Consider the following 22,411-nt stretch of genomic DNA (forward strand, 5'->3'; position numbering starts at 1 on the left):
AGGTCGGAATGATAACAGACAAGCGGGCACCGGGGGCCCAGGTGTTCCCGAGCGTGGGCAGGCCTGGCCTGCCAGGGTCCCAGAGGAGAGCGGGAGTACAGGGGCTGTTTCTAAAGGTGCAGGTAGGTGGAACAGGGCCAGGAAGGCCAGCCCAGTTCCCCAGGTCTAGCAGCCACTGGGACGCAGCGGCCATTCCAGGCCGGAAGGGGCCGTCATCTGAAACCCGAGGACAGAGTAGCACGGAGACTGTCCACTGAGGGCAGAGGTGACTCTGATGAGGGAAGTGGCCGCCCTCAGTGATGCTGCAGGGATGGAGCTAGGACACAGGGGCCCTGACCGCCTGGAAGCTGGGGACATTGACACAATCCACACAGGGTGGCCTTTCAGGGCACAGAGCAGGGAGGAGGAAGGGGCCTGATGGAGGACAGATTCAAGGGGAGACTGAACAGCCTGGGAGTCAATTCTCAAGAGAGACACTTTGACTGTCTCACAGGGGCGGGGATGGGACCTGACCTTGAGGCCGGAGTGGAATTTTGGGAGGCCTTTCAAGATGGAGGAGGCTGACAGAGCCAAGCCACAGTGCCAGAGATGAAGGACGGATTGAGAAGTGGTGCACTTGCATTTGCCGGGTGAAGTCTCTGAATGCCATGGCCCCAGGCCCCACCGCCTGCCCCGTCCCCAGCTGGCGCCTCTACAGCCTTCCCAAGGCCGTGATTAAGGACTCCTGTTTGAGGTGGCTTTTCACCAGTCAGAACTTGATTCTTGTGTGGCTTCTGGGGGATCCCTGAACAGCTTAGGTACACCCACAGTCCTGGAGGGGCGTAGGCTTTGAGTCAGCAGCCAGTGGAGCGTTTTAAGCCTCCCACTTAAGGCTCGGTGGCTACAGGGAGCCCATTTGTTTGGGTTTATGCGGCCAGGAGAGTGTTGCTATGGCTGAGTTGCATGCAACAAGTCTTATGATCTGGAACAGCGAATTGTGTATATAACATGACAGCATTTAGTAAAGCAAGATAAACTCTGCAACAAAGGCTACGGCTGGAGCCATAAATTCCTCTGATCCTCGCCTCTGAGCCATCACATTCCATCTGAATGAGGCCTATCAGTCCAAACGTTTTCATTAAATAAATCAGTTTGCTGAAAATCCCTAAGAGAATGAACTGGGAATCACTGTCCCCCCCCCCCCCCCCCCCCCGCCTCCCCACCACACCCTTGTTTGAAAAGAGCAACTTTGCACGCTGCGTGGTTCTGACTCACTATATTGTCTGCCGTGCCAGGCAATGCGTTCCCCATCACTGTTTGTGCTCAGGCTGAGGCTGGGGGAACACGGGGCCGTCTTCCTTGTAGGGGGCTGTGCTGCAGGAGAGAAGGAGGTATTCCCAACGGACATGCTTTCTGGTTCTAAGAGTTCAGGACTGTAGGAGCCCGGATGAAGGGTCCGGTTGAAGCCCCCCACAGCCCCCATTCTGCAGCCCCCACACTTTCACCACGCACACATTTCCCCAGGGAAGGAGAGATTTCCATCGGGGGCCTGGAAGAGAGCAGGAACCTTGGAGCCAGAAGGCCTGGGTTTAAATCCAAGTTCCATCATTTATTGGGTGATAGCCCCACCCAAATCACTGCATGTCTCTCGACCCCGTCCGTCTCCTATAAAGCGACAGCAGCGATAGCTGACACAAGCACTTAATAGGTGCCAGGCACCATGCTAAGGGCTTTATATGGATGATGCAATTCATTCTTTGCAGAAACGCTATGAAACAAGAAGTATGAGTATGCCCACTTTAGAGATGAGGAAACTGAGGCACGGAGAGATTAGGGAATTTGGGAATGAATCCTGGAGCCCAGATTTGAACCCAGGCAGTCTGCCTCTGGGGTTCTTGCATGATAATGGCCCTCATCACATCCATATCATAGAATTTCTAGGAGGTTACATTAGAAAATGGGTATAAAAGCAGCTTTTAAACCATAAACTATTACACTTGGAAATGTGGAACAAGAAGCTGAATTTTCAGTTGTAAGCTTTTTCCAATTGTGTTCAACTTTGTTCAGAAAAGTGACCTCTCTGCTAGTCTTTGGTATTTCTTCTACCCTTCCCACTGGACCACCAGCCCTCCTTACCTTTCCTGTCCAGTATTCCTCCCTTCGTTCAAATTATTGGCTTTAGTGAAATCCAGACTCAATGACAAAAGGCAAAATAACAGCCAAACTCAAAAGTACTTGTGCTTTTATTAAAAAACAAAAAAAATACAATCAGGTAATGTCCAGATGTGTTTTGGAAAAGAAGATCTCTTTAAAAATCCTTAGTTTTCATCATCATTATTATATTAATAATATTAATCATATTTTAAAAATTGAAACAATATTGCTTTTCTGGTTTCTGTTGTATGAAATGTAAAAAAAAAAAAAAGGGATGGCTTCCAATGACGCACATTTAATCTTTGCTAACAAAAATAATTAATTATACAGCTTTGTGTAAAATACAGCTGGTTCTAAAACAAACTACCACTGTACAGCCTACCCCTCTCCCATTCCCAGAGCCACCCAAGAGAAGTGAAAACCATCGTGATGCTGTCACTGGAAGAGTTTTGCTGAATCGAACAACAGAACAGAAACCTGTTGGAGACTGGTGTCTTTGGTGCGAAGAAGGTAATCGCAGAGTAGGTGAGGCCATGCAGTCGCCGCTGGCCGCAGTGATCCGTGGTCAACTGTGACTCTTGCCAGATGCCCAGGTGTGGATTGATGATCGGGCTGGTTGTATTGATGCTTTGGTAAAATCCGTTCCTTTCTCTGGGCCCTATTCCTCCCTCACCCAGTGGTCCCTGGAATTCACGCCCGTTTGCGCCTGCCTTCGAGATTTCTGAAGTTGCTGGGTCTCAGTTTCATCTCCGCAAACTGGATTGAGTATTCGTGGCCCTTCCAGTGGAACCAGTTAACACCCTGTACAAAAGAGAAGGCCTCCATGTTGGTTTCCATTAGGCAAGGTGTTCACCGGTCATTGCTACTTAGATGCTCAAACAAAACGAATTCTGTCTCGACTCGGCCATTTGGCACACCAGAGCTGTCTCTTGCCCATCTCTCTGCTTGCCTGTGTGGTGAGCACTTTCAAAGGGGCTGGCTGGATCTGGCTCAATTTTTCACCTTTGTCAGGAGTCACCTGAGTTTGCATTGACTTTGGGCTGCCATTTTGTTTCAAATGAAACTTGCCATGTATAGGAATATGTTCTGAAGGAATTTAGGTCACTACTGGAGGTTATAGAATTGAGCAGCTATATATAGGGTGTGTGTGTTTGTGTGTGCATGTGTCTATAATTCACAGGACTCTTATGGACTATTTTCACAGGGGTTTGGTATGGAATAGCAGAAAGAACATAGGTGAAACACAAGTTTTACCACTTGACATACAAGGCTAAATATGAATACTCTTACTTAAGAGATAAATGGTGTTAAATAAGTTATCAAATCTTTCTGGGTCTCAGTCTTTCTTTCTTTCTTTCTTTCTTTCTTTCTTTCTTTCTTTCTTTCTTTCTCTCTCTCTCTCTCTCTCTCTCTCTCTCTCTCTCTCTCTTTCTTTCTTTCTTTCTTTCTTTCTTATAATGCCAAACATGAAAGATGGCATGAAGGTTAAATGAGTTTATAAAGGAGCTGTCACAGTGCTGGGCACAGTTTAGGTTATTGGCTAATATTACTTCCTTAATTTCAAGTAGGGAGAGATATCCTTGAAAGTTTGGCCAAAGATTTCTACAAGAAAAGACCAGATTTGTGTCTGGGCTTCCAGGGTCCGTGTTTGACTCTTTAGCAAAGAGACTCATTCTACAGATGGCAGATGTTCAAGTCCCACCTGGCCCCCTGCCCCTCTGTGGCTGCAGAGAGTCCTGAGTGGCCACCCCCAGACACTGACCCCTCTCCGCTTCCTGCACGGGGCTGGGAAGCAACATGTCTGCGGGCAAGTTAAGAGCTAGTGAAATGAGGGGGAAATAAAGAGGCTTTATTTGTTCCTAATTGTTTGGCATTCACTGACATGGGTGGTCTCTGAGTCCAGCGGGGAGGTAGGGGTTAAGAACAGCTGGTTCATTTCAAGGGCAAATGTGCCTATTGCAATCACTCAGCTACAGTGAGGTCCGGCAGCCGACAGCTTGGGCCACGTGCTGCCTCCCCCTACCCTGGTTCCTGCCTCTAACAGTCCAGGGCAGGAAGCCAAGCCCTCCTTGTGCTGCGGTGGACACGGAGGCCAGAGAGGGAAAGTGACTTCACAGAGGCCGCATAGCAGCTTGAGCAGAGCCAGAGCTGGGCCTGAACTCCTGTGACTCCTTCGTGGCCTCCTGTGTCATCTCGTTCTTCTTCCAAAATGGAATGGAAGGATGGAAAAAGAGGTTTCTTTTTTGACGTGTAGCTTTTTTTCCAGGACTTTGTGTTAGCCAGTGTTAGGGGACGGGGCAGTCAAGGTGGAGGAATAACGCTCGGAGCGGAAGTATTACCGAGGTAATGTCACAAGACGGAAAGAGCACAGGACAGGTGTCAAGAGGCTGTCTTTTAACTCCTGCCTTCTCTGTCACACAGGCATGAAAACCACGTCCTGATTCTTTCTCAGGGTAAAGGTGAGAAGCACATGACATACAGAAGGTGAGAACACTTTGAAAAATGTCAGAAATTATGTCAAGGTAAGAGCTACATTTAAGGTCACCGGTGTCATTTGCTAGCAGTTAACTCGGGGATAAACACGTGTATCAGAATGACTAACAACGGAGAGCGGCAGGTCCCGACATTCACTGCATGTCAGGAATCACCTGTGGACCCTACCAAAAAACCCTCAAAATCTACCAACGAGAAAAGTACAAATATGCAAAAATGTGAGATGCTGCATCCCACTGGAAGTCATCGAATCAGAATCCCTGGGGTCGGGAGGTGTGTAATTTAGGCCGTTGCAGTTTTACACAGCCCCTGGGACCCCAGCGAGAAAACCTGGCGAGAATCATGAGGTCCAGGGATCACTGTGGTGTGGCCCTATGAGAACACTCATCCTTCCTCCCTGGGGTGTGGACGAGCTCTGAGAAGGGACCAGGACAGGGGCTTGGCCAAGGTTAAGTGGCCAGTCCCACTTGACGGTGTCACATTGCAGGCATACGCTCGTGCAGTCTGGGCTCGGAGTAAGGTGGGTTACTGAATTCATTTCACTCTCCTGTTTCTAAAGGAGACCTCAATCATCCATTTCTGTGATTGCAGAAGTTGTGCTGGAGTTGTGCGTGGCACAGGGAAAACGCCAGGTGGGGGGTGCTGGAGGTGGGGATAGGGCTCTGCCTCCAAGTTCACTCTGTGACCTCACGACAGTCAGCTTTCTCGGGGCTGTGGTCTCTTTGTAAAGTGAAGGCATTAACAGCCTGTGGACTCTCAGGTCTATTGGGGGTTCAGAGGGTGCCCCTGGGCCAGGGCATTGCCGGGGTCTGCACCATCCCTGCTTTACCTAGTGACCTCCAATGTTATCTGCTTTACTTTGGGGTTGGCTAAGTTTGGAATCCATTTGACCAATGGCTCTCCTTGGGATCTCCAAGGTTCACATGTGCTGTTTCTATTTTGCCCTACGTGCAGCGTCACTGAGGTTTCTCGTTGCGCTGGGAAGAAGTGTGGGCTCACATGCCTGAGGCCTTGCCTCCCAGCACCTGCCAGGCTGGAGGGCTCGGACTGCCCTTCCACCAGCCCCGTCCTGCTTCCCCGGCCTGGCCTGCTCTGTCCCCTCCCCGTCCACTTACCTGACTGTGGTTATTATCCCCGTATCTGCCCATCAGGTTGACACGGTGACAGTTCCTGTACCAGAAAGCCCCCTTGTAGGACAGGGCGCAGTTGGTGATGGCTGAGTCCGTGTCCTTGTCGAAGGTGGAGAAGGACCTGCCGTTGTGGTAGGCCATGGAGTCACCTGGGAGACAGAGAGAGAGAATACGGACCTGAGAAATCCCAGCTGGAATTGCCCTTCTGGGCTGTGAACGGCAGAACCAGAGGTGACAACTGAAAGGCCCTGGGGTGGGCTGGCCTTGAACATCGGGCCCAGAGTCGGGATCGAATGTGGGACTGGACGGGACATGAATGTGGCTCCCTAGGACCCATTTCTGATAGAAGCAGCACCGAGTGAGTGGCAGGAAGAAGGCTGCGGTGGCTTTGGAGGGTCCAGCATCGAGTCCCATCTCTTTCACTCTCTAGCTGTGGCCTTGCGTAAGTCAAGCCTCATGCTGAAGCTCAGTTTTCTCATCTATAAAATGGAACCAGCACATTGGTTCCATCTGTTGGGACAAGGACATAAGGGTGTATTCTAAACAGGTAGCGTGGGGTGCAAATAGTTATTACAATTTTGTTGTTATTTTATGATTTTTCCACATTCCCTTTACATAAAAGAGCTTAGAGAATAGGCTGAGAAATCTGCATTTAACAATGGTATGCTTTTCCTCTCCCTACAAGTATTTATTAGCCATACTTATAATTAAACCCTTCAAATATTAGATGTCCCCAAAGAGTCTATGTATCATTTTTAAAGTGTCTATCAGGCCAGTGTTCCCTGATTCTTAGACAATAAGCCCATTTATATATAATACTATTTGGGATTCTAGTTTGTAATATTTAATATATTGAATTTTAGAAGCATTTCAGTGCCATTTCTTTTTGCCTCCCCACTCTCAAACCTAGCCACGTACTATGCACAAAAATTCCAAGACTCTGAGGCATTCTACCCTGGTCTTTTGGAGCCAGTTGTCAAAAGGACTCAGATGCCTTTTTAACGGATAATGCTACCCAGAACACGAGGGTGGCAGGCAGGCATCAGCTCTTCTGCGGAGGTTCTGGCTGCAACCAAAGCACACAGAAAAATGCAACCTTACAAAGGTTATCTCAGTCAAGGGAAATATTAGGGCTCATTCTCTCACTGGAAATGCAAAGAGGGATAGATAAAGGCCACATTCCTGCTGCTCCCATGTAACAATATCCTTCCTGCCTGAAGCCATCTCAGCCAAAGAGGTCTTTACTGCCAGGTAATAAAATGTCAGAATTCTTTGAGGGATGCAAGAACTAAAACAATTTTCGCCCCAGGGTATCTCTCTTCATTACCTCGAAATTGCCATCTTAAAAGAGCTTTGTGCCTCCTTAGACTGAGCCTGGCTTTTGGCAACCTTTTATCTGGAGACTTTCCTCCTTATGGATGTTTTCTTTCAGAGCTCAGAGATGATGGACTGTGTTCACAAACAGAAAGCCACCCAAAGTGATCCCCTTTTGTTACTAAGAACACCACCGGCAACAGCTCTCTGCGGCCAGACTTGCATCCAACTTCTACATGCTGTTGTTGTTTTTTTCCAAAGAAAGAAACAGGTTTCTTTTCTGAGCTTGTCTCCTCATCTACGTAATAACAACATCTTCCTGAAATGGTTTTTATGAGGATTGAATGGGAATCATACAGGTGAAATATTGACAAAGAAAGGATGGTACATAGCAGGCCTTAATACATGCTGTTTCCTTATTTATTTCTCCTCTAATATGGAGTCAGAAAACCATACAAAGGCCATTTCCAGTCAAATAAATCTCCAAAACCCAAACTAGGGTCATGAACCAGGCAAGGAATGAAAGGGCCACTTGAGAGGTAGTGAGCTTCTGGTCATGGGGGTATGCAGGCTGAGGCTGGGTGGCCACATGGCAGGGACGTCTTAGAAGAGATTCAAGCAGTTGGGTGATGGAGTGGATTATTTGCTACTCAAAGTGCAGTCCGCAGACCAGCAGCACCAAGCAACATCAGCATCACCAGGGAACTTACAAGAAATGCAGAATCTCAGCCCACCCCAGCCACCTGTGTCAGCACCTGCACGTTCACAGCATCTCCAGTGGGTCATTCGCCCATAATAAAGTGAGTAGCACTTGGTTGGATGCATGTTAAGGTTTTGGGGAGACTAATTGTTTTTTTTTTTTAATCAGTCTACAACTGGTATCTAAAACTAGATAAGAAAGACATGGTTTTTGAATGGAGTTACAAATAAATACTGTTTTCCCTGATTCCCAACCTACACTATGTTTCAGGGATCAAAATATCTACCCAGCCCTTTTCAACTGCAGTTATTCTGGATTAGCACCTCTAGGTATTGAAATATTTGTTTATCCAATAAATAAATGAATTAAGGGAGGAAGGAGAAAAACAGAAGGAAGGAAGGAATGAAGGAAGGAAGGAAGAAGGAAGGAAGAGAGGGAAGAAGAAAGGAAGGAAGGAAGGAAGGAAGGAAGGAGGGAAGGAAGGAAGGAAGGAAGGAGGGAAGGAAGGAAGGAAGGAAGGAAGGAAGGAAGGAAGGAAGGAAGGAAGGAAGGAATAAGGAAGGAAGAGAGGGAAGAAGAAAGGAAGGAAGGAAGGAAGGAAGGAAGGAAGGAAGGAAGGAAGGAAGGAAGGAAGGAAGGAAGGAAGGAAGGAGGGAGGGAGGGAGGGAGGGAGGGAGGGAGGGAGGGAAGGAAGGAAGGAAGGAGGGAAGGAAAGAAGGGAGGGAGGGAGGGAGGGAGGATGGGAGGGAGGGAGGATGGGAGGAGGGAGGAAAGATAAGCAGAAGAATTAGCTGAAAACACCAAGATGTTCTCTGTGGTTTCTGGCTCTAATTGCCATGGCTCTGTACCTGCTGTCCCGCTGTACCCCTCCACCTTCAACTTGTAGCGAGTCTTGGCATCCCCCACGTTGAATCTGTCGTAGACGGCGAAGGCTGTCTCTCCATGGTCCCGCAGGTCCACCCGGAGCTCGTACTGCCCTTGGGCTGTGATTTTGCTCAGGTTGTCCAGCCCTGTGGATGACAGGCAGGGGCTGCTAAGAAGCACAGGTGGCTGAGGCCCTCATTTCTATTTCAAGAGCAGCAGCTGAGTACACTCGAAAGAGGTTCATGTCACACAGCCCTGAACTCAAAGTTTGCCCTGCTCCTTGCTGCTATAACACCAGGCCCAATGTGTGATATTTCTGAGGCCCGGGTAAAATCAGGTTGACATCCTTGCCTTGCCAACCTCCCAGTGTATTGTGAAGACCAAAGGAGATGAGGTGGTGAAAGCACTTTTTAAACTCGAAAGCCCCTTGTAGTTGAAGGGCGGTGGATGATAGTAGGATGGACGTTCCCTGGCCTGGCCCAGGCAGTGGTGCATAGAACAGAGGTCTGTGCAGGTCGGGCTTGGAAAGTGTGAGTTGCGTGGATGAATGCATAGGTGATGGTGTGCTGCCTTGGGACATTTCAATTGCAGCTCAACTGATTATTGGCTAGATTCCTATGGATGAGCTGCTCAGTCTCTCGGAGGCTCTGTTTCCTCATGTGCAGGGTGGGAATTTAGCACTTTACAGGGGTGCTGTGAGGGTTCAAGGTTATGGCTATGGCGTACTTAGAGCACAACCGGGAACACGACAGGGAAGCAGTCAATGATATCAGTGAGGATAAATCTGTGAATTGTTCAGCAAATGACTTATGGCCAGGTTAATTCTTAAGGCCTGACTGTTGGCTCTCCCTTAATCCGGTTGTTATTTTTAATGATTCAGAGCATCTACTTAGTCTTGTCCATTAAGAATTTGATATTCTGTGTCCAGCACCAGAATTAGTGTTTCCTCCTAATCTATTTCTCTCCCACAGGCCACAGTGGGTTAGGAAACATGACAAAGAGGGCAGAAATAAGCAGTTTGGACACAAACACGCAGGGCTGAGTTACCAAGCCAGAATTCCTCTCTGCGGTCCCCAAATCCAGCAACATAGGCTTTCCAGTTTCGATAGAAGTCCTCACGTCCATTCTTGCGTCTCAGGAACACCTGTAAACGTATCAGTGAATCAGTGCACTCGAGCTATCGCAGGAAAGAGGGCATCTTTCCTAGAGGAAGGAACATCAGACTGTGGGAAGAGCACCAGTCCTCAGCTCTTTCACTAATTTGCATGTGACTCTGGGCAGGTCACCTCCGCTCCCTAAGCCTTGGTCTTGTCACCTGAAAAACAAAGATCAAAAATACTGCCCAGCTTTGGGTGATAATGGCGTGTCAACGTAGGTACATTGATTGCAGCAAATGCATGCTCTGGTGCAGGCAGTTGATGGGGGGAGTTGTGTGGGTATGTAGGGGGTGTACATGAGAGCTCTCTGTACTTCCCACTTCATTTTGTGGTGAACCGAAAACTGCACTAAAAAAAATAAAGTTTATTAATTAAAAAATACTACTCAGTGATTATGGTAATGAAGTTGCAATAATTCATGTGAAACTCTTAGCACAGTGCCTGGTAGGTAATAAATGCTTAGTCAGTGCTAATTAATATAAGTAATGGATTCAATGGTCACTGTCATTTACACATCGCAGAGTTGTTAGATGAGGATCGGATAAGATAAATTACAAGAAAATTCTTTGCCTCCGTGTTTTCTTTTTCTTTTTAAAACTTGGCTTCTTTCCCATTCCTTTATTTAAGAGACAATTCCTGAGTGCCTCCCTTTGACAGGCAATATCTTGCAAAGCCTCGTGCACATTGGTGTCAGGTGTCAGAGTGCACAGATATAACTCCGCCCTTCCCCTCCTCCTCTACCTCTCCCCCCCTTCCCCACCTCCCACCCCCAGCCCTCTGCCCTCACCCCCCAGGCCTGGGAGCTCTGCACGCCCTGTGGATACTCACGATCCATCCTCCCCCGTCAGAGGCCATGTCACAGTAGACTTCTAGCGCCTGGGCCTTATCGCCGTTCAGATAAATGGTGTAGAGGCCAGAGGTCGTGTCTCCATTCAGCATTGCTTGGGAGCAGTCCCTGGGGAATGGGTATAGGAGTCCAACTGTGGAATAAGGAGAAATAGTGACCTCTCAGAGCAGGAGGACTGGGGTAGGAGCTTTGACACTGCAGCTTAACTGTTTATTGGCTAGAGTCCTGTGGGTGAGCAGCCTAACCTCTCTGAGTCTCTGCTCCCTCCTGTGAAAAGCAAGAATAGACTGTTCCGTGGGGGGTCATGAGACTTGGAGGTTGTGGATATGAGGGACACATCTCAGCCCCTTATACTGATAGAGGCATCAATGATACACGTGGGAAGATAGCGGATCTGCTGTGTGGTGCACGTGTCAGGTTGACCTGGACCTACCTGGAGCAGCCAGGCACACCTGATGCACACCCAGGCACTGGCTGGATGGATGGCTGGGTTTCTAGCACCTGGTGGGTGGCTCACTGAGGATCAGGGCACTCTATTAGGGTACAGGCTGCTTTGCAAGTCTGATAAAAGCCTTGGATATTCGAGCTCCCCAGAGAAATACATTTCAATCCACAATCTGTACTCATCTTAGCCTCTGCAGAGGATTCTGAGGCAAGAGTTCTAGTCCTGAACATGCCACTTGCTTGCTATGTGACACTGGGGGCATTATCTCACTGCTCTGAGCCTAGGAAGCTCAGAAAGATGAAACAAGAACTCCTGGGAAATTTCCAAGTGTGATAATGTGATGCAAAAAATTAAAAAATCGATAGAAATGGACAATCTTGGGGCTGTGCTTAGTCAATGGGCCTGAGAACTGATGGTCATAGCAGTTCTCTTTTCTGATCTGACAACACCCCCACATTCATCTGCGGTTACATCATGTGCTGTTTCCTTGCTTATTTTACAGCCCTAAAGATACAAGAGCATGTTCAAGGCACACTTCATAGTTTTGTGTTCTCAGCCCAGCATAAGATCTGGCAGAGAGGAAGCACCTTCCTTGGCAGGTGTGTGCAGAATGACTGTCCCCAGTGAGTTGTGCAGGGTAGGGCTCTGCAGAGCCTGGCCCCTCCCACCTTCAGAAGTGGATGCTGCCTTTTATTCACCAAGGGAACAACCTGCATGTTTGCCATCTGCAGAAGATGCCCATGGCAGATGCAGGGGAGGCTTCCTGGGCCAGGAATACCTGAGTCTAACTCTGACTGTAACTCACAGGGTGGCTTTGAGCAGGTCGTTTAGTCTCTGGGAGCCTCCATTTCCCTATCAGGAAATTGGGCATGGTAATCCTGACCCACCATACCAGCTTGGTGGGAGGACCATTTGTGATTTTGGATGTGGACAGGCTTTGCAAACACTGATGTGAAAAAGGAGAAGGGAAGGGATATTGAGCTTATATTGAGCCCTGGCAATAAAAGGACCACACACTTATACACATGGGCCACGTACTGGGCTAGGAGTTCATATACAATACCTATTAACCCTCACAAAGGTCCTTGTGAGGAAGGCACAGTTATTAATCCCATTGTACAGATGAATAAACTGAGGATTGTAGAATGAAAGTAATGTTCTTAAAGCACCCAGATCAAGTGATGACAATGGAGATTGAATCTGGATGGGCTCACCACTGGGATGCTCGTACCTTCCTGTCTCACTTTCTTCAGGCTTCCAAGTAGTAGCAGGTAAGAGATTATTTCCAGAAATTTGTTTGGAACATTTAAAGTAGAAGTCAGAGGGGAAGTAGAGGGTTGAGTCGGTCAACATTAGATCTCAAGGCCGGATTGCACCCTGGGCCCCCTTACTTGTGGTGAAGATGGTCTGGACTAGCTTGCTCCTCAGGGGCCCGCTTAATGCCTGGATCTTGGCTGTGTAGTGTGTGGACGGGCTCAGCTCTGCCAAGCTGTAGGAGGTGGTGTCTGGACCCACGATGACTTCCTAAGGGCAGAAGAAAGAATATAATAGCTTTTGGTCACAAACATTCTTAGCGTATAAATGGGAAATCATTCTATTCATTCGTTAATTCCCTCATCCATTCATTTACTCATTCAACAAGAACCCACTGGGTGCCCACGCTGTGCCAGGATCCACGTGTACTGTTGGAATATCAGAGATGGGGAGAGTGCAGCATAGACAAAGGTACTGGGGCCAGAAGAGGTGGTGCAAGTCAAAATAATTTGAGGAAGCAATAACCTACCCCAACTGTACTTAGTTTCAGGTGGTAGAGCAGTGGAAAATGTTACCAGATTATGAAGGACCTTACATTATAAGCTTTGAAATCCAAGGTCTACCATTATAAGTGAGGAGTCCTGAAATTTTTCAGTGCCGAGCTCTAGAACTTGAAGTTTATCTTCACAAGGAATGGTTTCTGAACAAGTGAATGATATGAACCTAGCTGTACTTTAAGAGGACTGATCTGGTGGCAAGATGACTTACACAAGGGCAAGGGACTTTGAGGCCAGGTAGGCCAGTGTTCTCCAGATACAGCTTTGGTCACAGCCCTCTGGGAAGCTTTAAAACAGTACGATGCCTGGGCCCCATCCCAGACTGACCGATCCTTATAGCCAGAGCTTGGGCCTGGCTAGTTGTACATTTAAGGAGCTCCCCAGATGATTCTGAGGTGCAGTCAGTTTGACGATCTCTTGAGTCAGGAGATGATGATTATAACAGCTCAGTAGGCATGGCATGATGAAGGCGCAGCATGACCCAGTGTGTCTGTCTTCTAGAAGACACCTCTTCTAGAAGATACCTCTCACAGAGGTATCTGTGAGAGACAGTTGCTGGTCCACCCTAACTACATTTATAGTTTGAGCCTGGTCTCTGTGCTGCTGTCCAGAGGAGGTGATTTGTTTCAGTTTGCAGAAACCAGTCTTTTCAAATTCACTTACTAGTTTCTGATTCTTTTTAGTAAATGACCTTGAATGACCTTGGTCTTGGATTGGAACTCAACCTACACTCCTAGTAAACCAAACACACCGCTGCTCCCTACAACTGCGAACACGACTGCTTAGGTTTAGGCAGTAATGAGTCAGTGTGGGGACCCCTGGAAGGTTACCCTGTGTCCTGGGACTGGGGAGGTACCCCACTCCAATTTTCCCAATGAGGGAATTGAATTTCAGAGAAGCTATGAGGATTGCATTTGCTCCATAATTGGTTGATGGCAGGGATAATCTTGCACCCTGTCCAGTGCTCTTTTCTTTTATGCCAGGTCGATTTTTTTGTTGTTGTTTAAATGACACATATAGAGCTGGAGATTGGCCATGCAGGAAAATAAACTGAGGTGAGTGCCCATTTAATACCAGTGGCCATTGTACAGCCCCCAGTCCTGATCCCTGGGGAAAGGATCAACTGTCAGGTACAAAGTCAGGCTCATTGAATTACTTGAGGATATAGTTACCTGTCAGCTCTCTGGGCTGCTGTGCAAACTCATTTTCTAGGCAATTAGGGGAACCTAGATCAAAATGAAACTCTGGATTCAGATAAACACAGAATTCTAGAATGCCTGACCTGGAAGAGACCTCAAAGACGGGTGAGTCGAATACACTCATTTTACAGATGGGAATACTGACACCCGGAGAAGATAAAGGACTTGCCTCAGTTTACCCACTGAGTTAGTTATTGTTACACTACTCCAGGAAGGGCCAGGATAGTAACTAGAAATATGCATCCACTCTGGCAAAACATGACAGATCAGACATGGCCATGTAGCTCTGTTTGCTTCTGATACCCACTAAAATGAGACAAAGGAACATAAGGTATAAATCCACAAAGGTGAGGGGCACAGGAGAGGAGATAGCAGCCGGCATGCTCAGTAACAGATCTCGGTAGGTGGAAAGTGGGTGGCAGAGAGACCACGGACGGGGCAGGAGGGAGGGAGCTGGGGCTGACTGAGAGCTGCAGGCAGAGCCAGGCAGGGCTGGTTGGTGCACACCAGAGCCCAGCGAGCTCAGCAACAGAATGTGCACAAAAAGCAAAGACAACTTCGAAGGCCAGTGTGGGGTGTGTCTGAACAAAGATTGGGTTTGTTTAAACCCTCAGATCTCCCCATCCCCTCCAACAGTGTAGGTGACTGTTTTTCCCTGTCCAGATGGCAGGATGATGTTTACTGTCTGGAGAGGTTGAGCCAGAGGGGAGGCTCTGGATTCAAATCCACCACACTTAGCTATTGTAGAAGCAGAGGTGCTACACTGGAAACATAAAATGAACTGGAGGTTTGTACACAGTGAGAGCCCAGGCTTTAGGGCACTGATATTTGGGGGTTCCCCAACAAAATTGTGGGGTACTTGCCCAATCATTGGAGTGAGCCTCACCGTTGACAGGCCCTGCCCGTGTAGCTGGAACTCCCAATCAGCTTTTTCGTTCTTGGCTCAAGGACAAAAAGACAGACCAGGACCAACAGACATTGAGTGGAAGTCATGAGAGAGGGAGACCCAAGCCAAAGCAAACCAAGACCAACAACAGCAGCAGAACAAAGGCACTTGGAAGAAACACTCTGCAATGTATAAAATAAAATACCAATACCAATATAATTCTTGGAGAGCAAGAGATGATACACAGAACACAAATAAGGTGCTAGGGAAAGATGAATGTGCAGACAAGAAATAAAAGATCTTGGGAATATAAAGTAGGATAGTTGAAATAAAAAATGCAATAACAAGTTTAGAAGGTAAAGCTTAGAAGATCTCTTTCACTTGTCTGAAGGTGTAAAGTTATTTAAAATTAAGAAGTAAAAGAAAAGAAATTCATGGGTAGAGAATACAAATAGTGTTAACCATGGATATAAACATAATTAACAGTCGATGTCACAAAGACATGGTAAAATGCATTGCAATATATAACGTAACGGCACTGATACCATCTGTGAGATAATGTATAAGGCAAAGATGCAGAAGCTGCTCTTGGTCTTTGCTCACTAAAATATTAAAGGACCAAGAATCCAGCTCCTAAAATGTCTTCAAGTCTTGTAAGCAGTGGTTCCTGATCTTGGCTGGCTATCAGAAGTCTGCTTAAAATGAGAGAGGCCAGAGGGTATGATTCAGAAGGTGTGGTGTGGAATCCAGTCCCTACTAACTTTTCTCAGCTCCCCAGTTGCCCTGGGGTAGAACAACAGCATTGGGTAATTCTTCCTTACTTTGAAGATCATGCAATGTTTCAACCAGCAGAGGGGATTTGTTATATATTTCAATATACCTTGACTGTACCATCCACGGATTCATAGACCAGGAGGTAACCAGTGACTGATGCCCGGGGGGGTCGCCAGGTGAGCAGGGCAGTCTCTGACTGAACCTCAGTAGCGGCCAAGTCTCGTGGAGAATCGAGGTCTGGAGAAGGCAAGACAATCGGTATCAAATGTGTTGGCAGGCATGGGACAGAAATCACGGTTGGGTATCCCCAGGACTGGGTTCAGGTTTCCCCACGCCTGACTACATGACCTTGGGCAAGAACCTTCCCTGTCTGTAAACGAGGAAGTCGAGCCACGTGATCTCTCAAGACAAATTTCTCTGTGGTTTATCTCATCCTAAGGGCTTTCATGAGCCCAACACGGTCCTGATTGGCCTGGGTTGGATTTTGCAGAAAGATACAGCTGTGACCACGATTACCTCCCCTTGCCTTGTTTCTAAGTAAGAGGACAGATGGATGGACAGCAGTCACCCCGACTGAGAGGCCTGTTCCTCAGTTTGCCTGCTCGCTAAAGTTTGTAAAAAGGTCTCCATGTATAAAAACCCAATGAACATCTAGGAGAACCTGACCGAAAAATTTTTTTCTCTTCAAAACTATTTCCCTGCCTAGAGCATGGATCATTAAACACTGAGTTTAGGGCCAGTGGGGACTGTTTTTCCACTTAAAAAGCCCTCCTCTTAAAAATCTTTTCCTCGCCCATGGGGAGAGCAAGGTCATTTCAGTTCAAGAGGAAGTGGTGTGTTTCTTCGGTCCCGACTGAGTGGGCACCGGTGGATTTCAGTGACGCTGACGTCACCGCACTGCAGGGCCTGACTTAGGACGGAAGAGCTGGCTGGGGAGGGGACACAGGCTGTGGGGGGGGGGGCGTCTCCAAAGTGACAGCGTCCGGCTCCCCTGTCTCCGTACCTGTGGTGAACCTGGCCGCGATGGCGGCGCTCTTCTGGGGCCCTTTCTCCGCCAGGATTCTCAGCGTGTACTCCGTGGCAGGCTCCAGGCCGGTCAGAGCGTACTCCACCGTGTTCCCGGACACCGTGCGTGTGATTTCTGGCACTGAACACGAAACACACATACCGAGGCAGTTACCTCTCGCTGTCTGAGCCGTGAGCGGACTTGGCACACGCCACACACAACTCCCGCTAACACAGAAACTTCCAGTGACCCCGCGGAAAAGCGGCTTGGATTTCTGAAATGACTCACGCCTCTCTCTTTCCCTCTCTCAGAGCGCTCACCTCATATGTAAAGGATTTATCACACCGAGACTGGATTTTTCCAGGCTCCAACTCAGAAGGAAGGGGAGTGGGGGGTCAGGAGACTTTTTTTTCCACGTGGCACTGGCTGGGAGAGCCTTGCAGCCGAGACAGAGGACCCAGCTGGATGAGAGCTGTGGGTGACATCCCCGAGCCTTGCGCGGCCCAAATTTGATTTGTCCCTTTGCTTGCTCTCCTTCTTTGTCACTTACTCGTATTTCGTTTTATGAGTTACCAAATGTTTCAAATCTTTAGGCTGAGGGGATGACGGAGATGGGGCAGCTGTGGACACACCAGAGCCAGGTCACCACTGCCTCTCAGCCCACGGGGTCACATCCAAGGTGGAAACCAAGCCACGGTGCCCAGGTGCATGTGTTTATTAATATTTCCTGATCACAGGTGACCAACCATCCTGGCTTGCCTTTACCTTTTCTTAGGTGTGGAACTTTCAGTGCTCAAACCGAGAAAGTCCCCGGCAAACTGGGGCAAGTTGGGCAGCTTTCCTCATCATCTGTGAGCTGCCCCCTCCTTCCCAACCCCCCTTCTGGACTAGCCCTGAATCTACAATTTCCCCAATTCCCATGAAGTATATTCTGATTTATTTTAGACAGGGCAATACAATCTTCCCTGATTCCAACGAGTTTGCCCACAAGGAATATTTAACAATTAAAGAGTAAAAAGAACAAACCCAAACATTCCTCCTCCCCTCCCTGGCTCTGCCCCCACAAAGAACTCTCTCAGGGGGTTGCCAGGGCTGAGTTAAGATTCACAGAGGCCCCAGGCATGGATTATGGTGCCCTCTCATATTGTCCCTTGAAAGCAAAGCAATTCTGACCCATAAAATAGGAGACTTTCCTATACTTGGAAAAGAAACAGCAACATTCTTTCTAGAGTAGCTCATTATAAAAGTATGGATGAGTTCCTTAAAAGGGACTCTCTCTTCCTCCTCTCTCTTATGTGTATTTGGTGTTACTTTCTGGTGGCTGGTGGATTGCTGATGTCCCAAGCAAGTGTTTAATCTGCCACCAGGGTAAGTTAGCACGGGTGGCCACAGAAACAAGGACAGATAATTTCTCAGTTTTTAATCAAATTTTCTGCCACTGGCCTCTCCTGTGGCCTCTGAGATGCCCACGCTCCCCAGTGCTGCCTGAAACAGTCTGTTTACGATTTAGATTCCAGAATTCTTTGTAAATGATGAGAACCGCTTCCTAGAGAGGGTATCCCACACTGACAGGTAGAGAGACCAGCAGGAGAGGAGGAATGGACCAGGAAAACACTCGGAGGCTGGAGATATACTTTCCCCCCTTTAAATGGGCTACTAACCCCGCTGAGGGTTGTAACCGGGAGCCACAGGGACATTACTGGCCTTTCCAAACTACTCATGCATTTTTGTCATCCTGCACCAAATGTGGCACGGAGAAGGGGGGCGGCAAGAGTTTACAGAAGTACAGACACTGCTCGGGAAGGGGAGAGTCTTGGATGGGGCTTTACCTCTTTCCCCTGTGTAGGAGATGACGTAACTGTCCACAGTGGCAATGGCCGGCTGCCACATGGCCAAGGCTGTCGAGTCGGTGATGTTGGCTGTCACCAGGCCAGACGGGCCATCCAGAGCTGCAGAGAAAGATGGTGGGAGAGGAGGAGCTCATGGGGCAGGACATCAGACCCCGGCTGCTCTGCCGTCCACACGGCTCGTGGACACAGTGCCAGCTGCGTGGGTCAGATCAGAGTCCTGCACTGGTGCCAGGCTGACCACCTGGCTTTGAGTCACGACTCCTTGTCTTGCTGGCTGGGTTACTTTGGGCCTGTCTTTCCTTACCCGTAAAATGGGGACAATAATTCTGGCTAGCTTTACCCTTGGTGTTATTTTGATTTTCACATAATATTATGGGTAGAAAGAGCTATATAAATCGAAAGGGGCTGACCACATGGTAAGGATTGTCATTATAGTTCATATCACTTTTCCCAGGGAAAGAACCTACAGGAACAGAGGAGACATACGTAGTTAAGACTGACGGAGGCTTTTGTGAGCTTTCAGTGATAGTGATGCTTAGGTGGCTTCCAGATAGTATGGAGCCAGGCTCTGCAGGCCAGTGGTCCCTGGTTCTACTGGGGCTTCTCTGCCTGGTGCCCCCGTGCCCTGGGGAAAGTCATTTCCCTTCTCCAAATCTCACTTTCTTTCATGGTCAAAGGGCGGCTGCTATAAAAGATTAACTGAACAATGTATGTACAATCTGCTAGAAGAAGCTCTCAATAATTGCTGTTGTCATTAATATGTCTATTAAAGTTATTTGGAGTCTTAGGAATGATTTTCAAATGTCCTGCAAAAGGATTGATATTCAAAGAGTATTTCTCTCTGGCTTGTTTTAACTGACTGCCTCCACTACCCAACACCCTTTCTTAGAAGCTAGTCTGAACGTGACTACTTTCCCCTTTGCTTTTGCATGTACTGCTCAACCAAACCCAGGCCAGCCCTGGGAAGATGGAAAGCAGCTCCCTGCAGCTCATTTCTCAGATGTGACATGTGAGTCTTGAGACGAGATAGCTGGCCCCAGAGTCAAGGTGTGGCACAGTAATTTTGGGAGCCCACATGGTCCACTCCGAGCTCCTTCCTGTTCATTGTGCATGTTCAGAATGTCCTTTAATTATAAAAACAACGGGCCCTGGGAGGAACGGCATCCAGGTTTTGCAATCTGTTGCCATGGAGAATCCATCGATGAAAGATTTCTTTGGGGAAATAGGGCTTGTGAGGCAGGGTGGACAGGACTCTGGGATCGGATGGGATGTTTTTTTTTTTTTTTTTTGAGACAGAGTCTCGCTTTGTTGCCCAGGCTAGAGTGAGTGCCGTGGCGTCAGCCTAGCTCACAGCAACCTCAAACTCCTGGGCTCGAGCGATCCTTCTGCCTCAGCCTCCCTGGTAGCTGGGACTACAGGCATGTGCCACCATGCCCGGCTAATTTTTTATATATATAACAGTTGGCCAATTGATTTCTTTCTATTTATAGTAGAGACGGGGTCTCGCTCTTGCTCAGGCTGGTTTTGAACTCCTGACCTTGAGCAATCCGCCCGCCTCGGCCTCCCAAGAGCTAGGATTACAGGCGTGAGCCACAGCGCCCGGCCCGGATGGGATGTTTTAATTGCATATTGTCAACTCTTTCAGGCTATGAGGATATTTTAAAAATGTCCTGTGAGGCCCGTTCTTTGTATCCCTTAATGAATTGGACTGGATGATTGCTCATGTATCAAAGGATAGATTGTTTAGAGACATGGCTGTCTGAAGAGAAATTTTCCACTTCATTCTCCTTCAATGTGATTCATTATTTCTTCCTCTTTACAGTGTACTGTACAAATCAGGTTAGAGTAGGAAAATAGCCCATTACTTTAGAAGAATACAGGGTTTGGAGTCAGACTGACCTATGTTCAAATGTGACCCCAGCATTTACCAATTATGCGGGTATTTCATTTCCCTGTGCCTCAGCTGTCTCCTCTGTAAAATGGGGATGATAATAGCTGTGGGAATTAAATGTAAAGGGTTTAGTAGCCACAAAATAGAGAATAGCTACTTTGTCGCCATCACCACTACATGTCCACGTGAAGCACCTGCTTTGGGGGCCCTCCCCGTGGTTCCGGGCAGAGGAGCTGGTGGACTAGCGTGTACAGTCATTTACATTTACCGATGTTTTACAGATATAGTTTCATGTGACCCTTACTTCACCCTTCGGGGGGAGCAGCGCTGCACCCACTGTGCTCTATAAAGTGACAGGGAAGGGAACTGGACCCCTGAGAAATGAACTGACAGCTCGTGCAGCTGGGTTTTGATCCAGGCCAGCATGAGTCTAAAACTTGGACTCTCTCTTCCACAACAGTCCAAGAAACGAAGGCCCAAAGAGGTTAAAGGATGCACCTAAGGTTCACGAGGCCGGGGACGAGCCAGAAATGAGGCCTTTGGCACCCTAAATCCAGGCCACTTTCCACGGGGATTTTATAAATAAAACCTTCTTGTTTACCCAGCTGCTGAGTCATGGGCCGTAAGGCTGAAGGTGAGAAATACCGTAGCAGGGCACAGGCGACATCTGAAAACCAGACTCCGAGAGCTAACTAACACACCTGTGGTGAGCAACCCTAAGGCAGGCTCGCTTTCCTCGAAGCCCTTCATGGCAATGACGTTGACGAGGTATTCCACCCCAGGTACGAGCTTCACCAGCCTGGTCTGGGTCTCGCTTCCATCCACAGTTACCGCCAACGGTGTACCTGGATCGGAGTACAAGCAAGATGGGGAACAGTGACCCTCCCTGAAGCTCACTCACCACTCGCCAAGATCCGGTGCATCTGATTTGGAAATGAAACCGTGTCTTTACCCAATGCCATTTTCTTGACTTCTCATCTGCTCCTACCCTCTGGCATGAGGCAAGAGGCCTTCCTTTTTATATAATGCTTTTACCATTGGTGCAGATGCCAGAAATGAAGCCAGGAGAGGAAAAAACATGAAGTCACAACATACTAAAAATGGCAAGTTTCCGCTCAGTAAAGAGCTGGCATGTGATGCAAATTTTATTTCCTTCTTCCCCCCACCCTGCCCCCCTGCCAAGAATATGGGAAGTTCGCTACGTCATATATATCTGATCTATTTAACCTATTGTCTTGGCTGTTATGTAGACTCCCTTACTAGCATAAAACCTACTTAAGAAAAAAAAAATGATCATAGTAAAGTATGTGCGGTTCTCTTTATTAAAAAGTCTAGAATTTATATTTCCTAGAATTTGGAGGCTGGTGAAGGGCTTGCACATCAGCTGATCAAACGCCCCATAGAGATGCTATGGCATCCTGTGACGAGGCCATCAACCATCCACTCTTCACACACTTGCAGTGACAGATAGCATACTACCTGCCAGAATGTCTTTGACAAATCTTCTAAGTCACAGCTCCCCATTCCATCCTGAGACAGACAGATCTGGGCACCGAAAGGTAAAACCTCACATATATCCAAGACTGGCTTTTCCCATGGGTGTGCTCAGAGGAAAAAAGGCCGATGTATTTAGGGTCCTTTGTCATCGTGAGCAAACAACATTGGAGATTTATTTCTCATAGAATTTTAGAATTTCAAGGCTGAAAAGGATCTTGTTAAAGTGACCCTTCACAAGATAGTTTCTCCTAAGGATCTCAGAGTGCTTTACAAATGGGGTCACTTCCAGTGGTCTAAATAATAAGGAGGCAGTTTTCTTCGGCTGTGATGGTTGGGGGGCTGGGATTTATCAGGGTCTCTTTCATGATTCCATCCAAACCTTCCACACTCCTCCTCTCCCTCCCCTCCCTGAGT

The 22,411-nt window shown here is 47.9% G+C and overlaps 1 protein-coding gene across 5 annotated transcripts in view; it reads right to left on the reverse strand.

The window, feature by feature from the left end:
* Positions 1–2,204: 2,204 nt before the first annotated feature.
* The window catches only part of TNC (tenascin C), a 90,473-nt gene continuing 70,266 nt past the window's right edge, over positions 2,205–22,411 (reverse strand). For all 5 annotated transcript variants that reach the window (XM_076008984.1, XM_012768799.3, XM_012768800.3 and 2 more), the window contains 10 exons: positions 21,202–21,345; positions 18,589–18,708; positions 16,757–16,900; positions 15,860–15,990; positions 12,475–12,607; positions 10,620–10,771; positions 9,682–9,778; positions 8,619–8,780; positions 5,742–5,905; positions 2,205–2,934 (listed from right to left, as the gene is read on the reverse strand). In XM_076008984.1, the coding sequence (XP_075865099.1) occupies positions 2,824–2,934; positions 5,742–5,905; positions 8,619–8,780; positions 9,682–9,778; positions 10,620–10,771; positions 12,475–12,607; positions 15,860–15,990; positions 16,757–16,900; positions 18,589–18,708; positions 21,202–21,345 (1,358 nt within the window). In that variant the 3' untranslated portion in view covers positions 2,205–2,823. The remainder of the gene's footprint in view (positions 2,935–5,741; positions 5,906–8,618; positions 8,781–9,681; positions 9,779–10,619; positions 10,772–12,474; positions 12,608–15,859; positions 15,991–16,756; positions 16,901–18,588; positions 18,709–21,201; positions 21,346–22,411) is intronic.

The sequence above is a fragment of the Microcebus murinus genome, chromosome 12 (assembly GCF_040939455.1).
Source record: "Microcebus murinus isolate Inina chromosome 12, M.murinus_Inina_mat1.0, whole genome shotgun sequence".
In the NCBI taxonomy this organism is placed as follows: Eukaryota; Metazoa; Chordata; class Mammalia; order Primates; family Cheirogaleidae; genus Microcebus; species Microcebus murinus.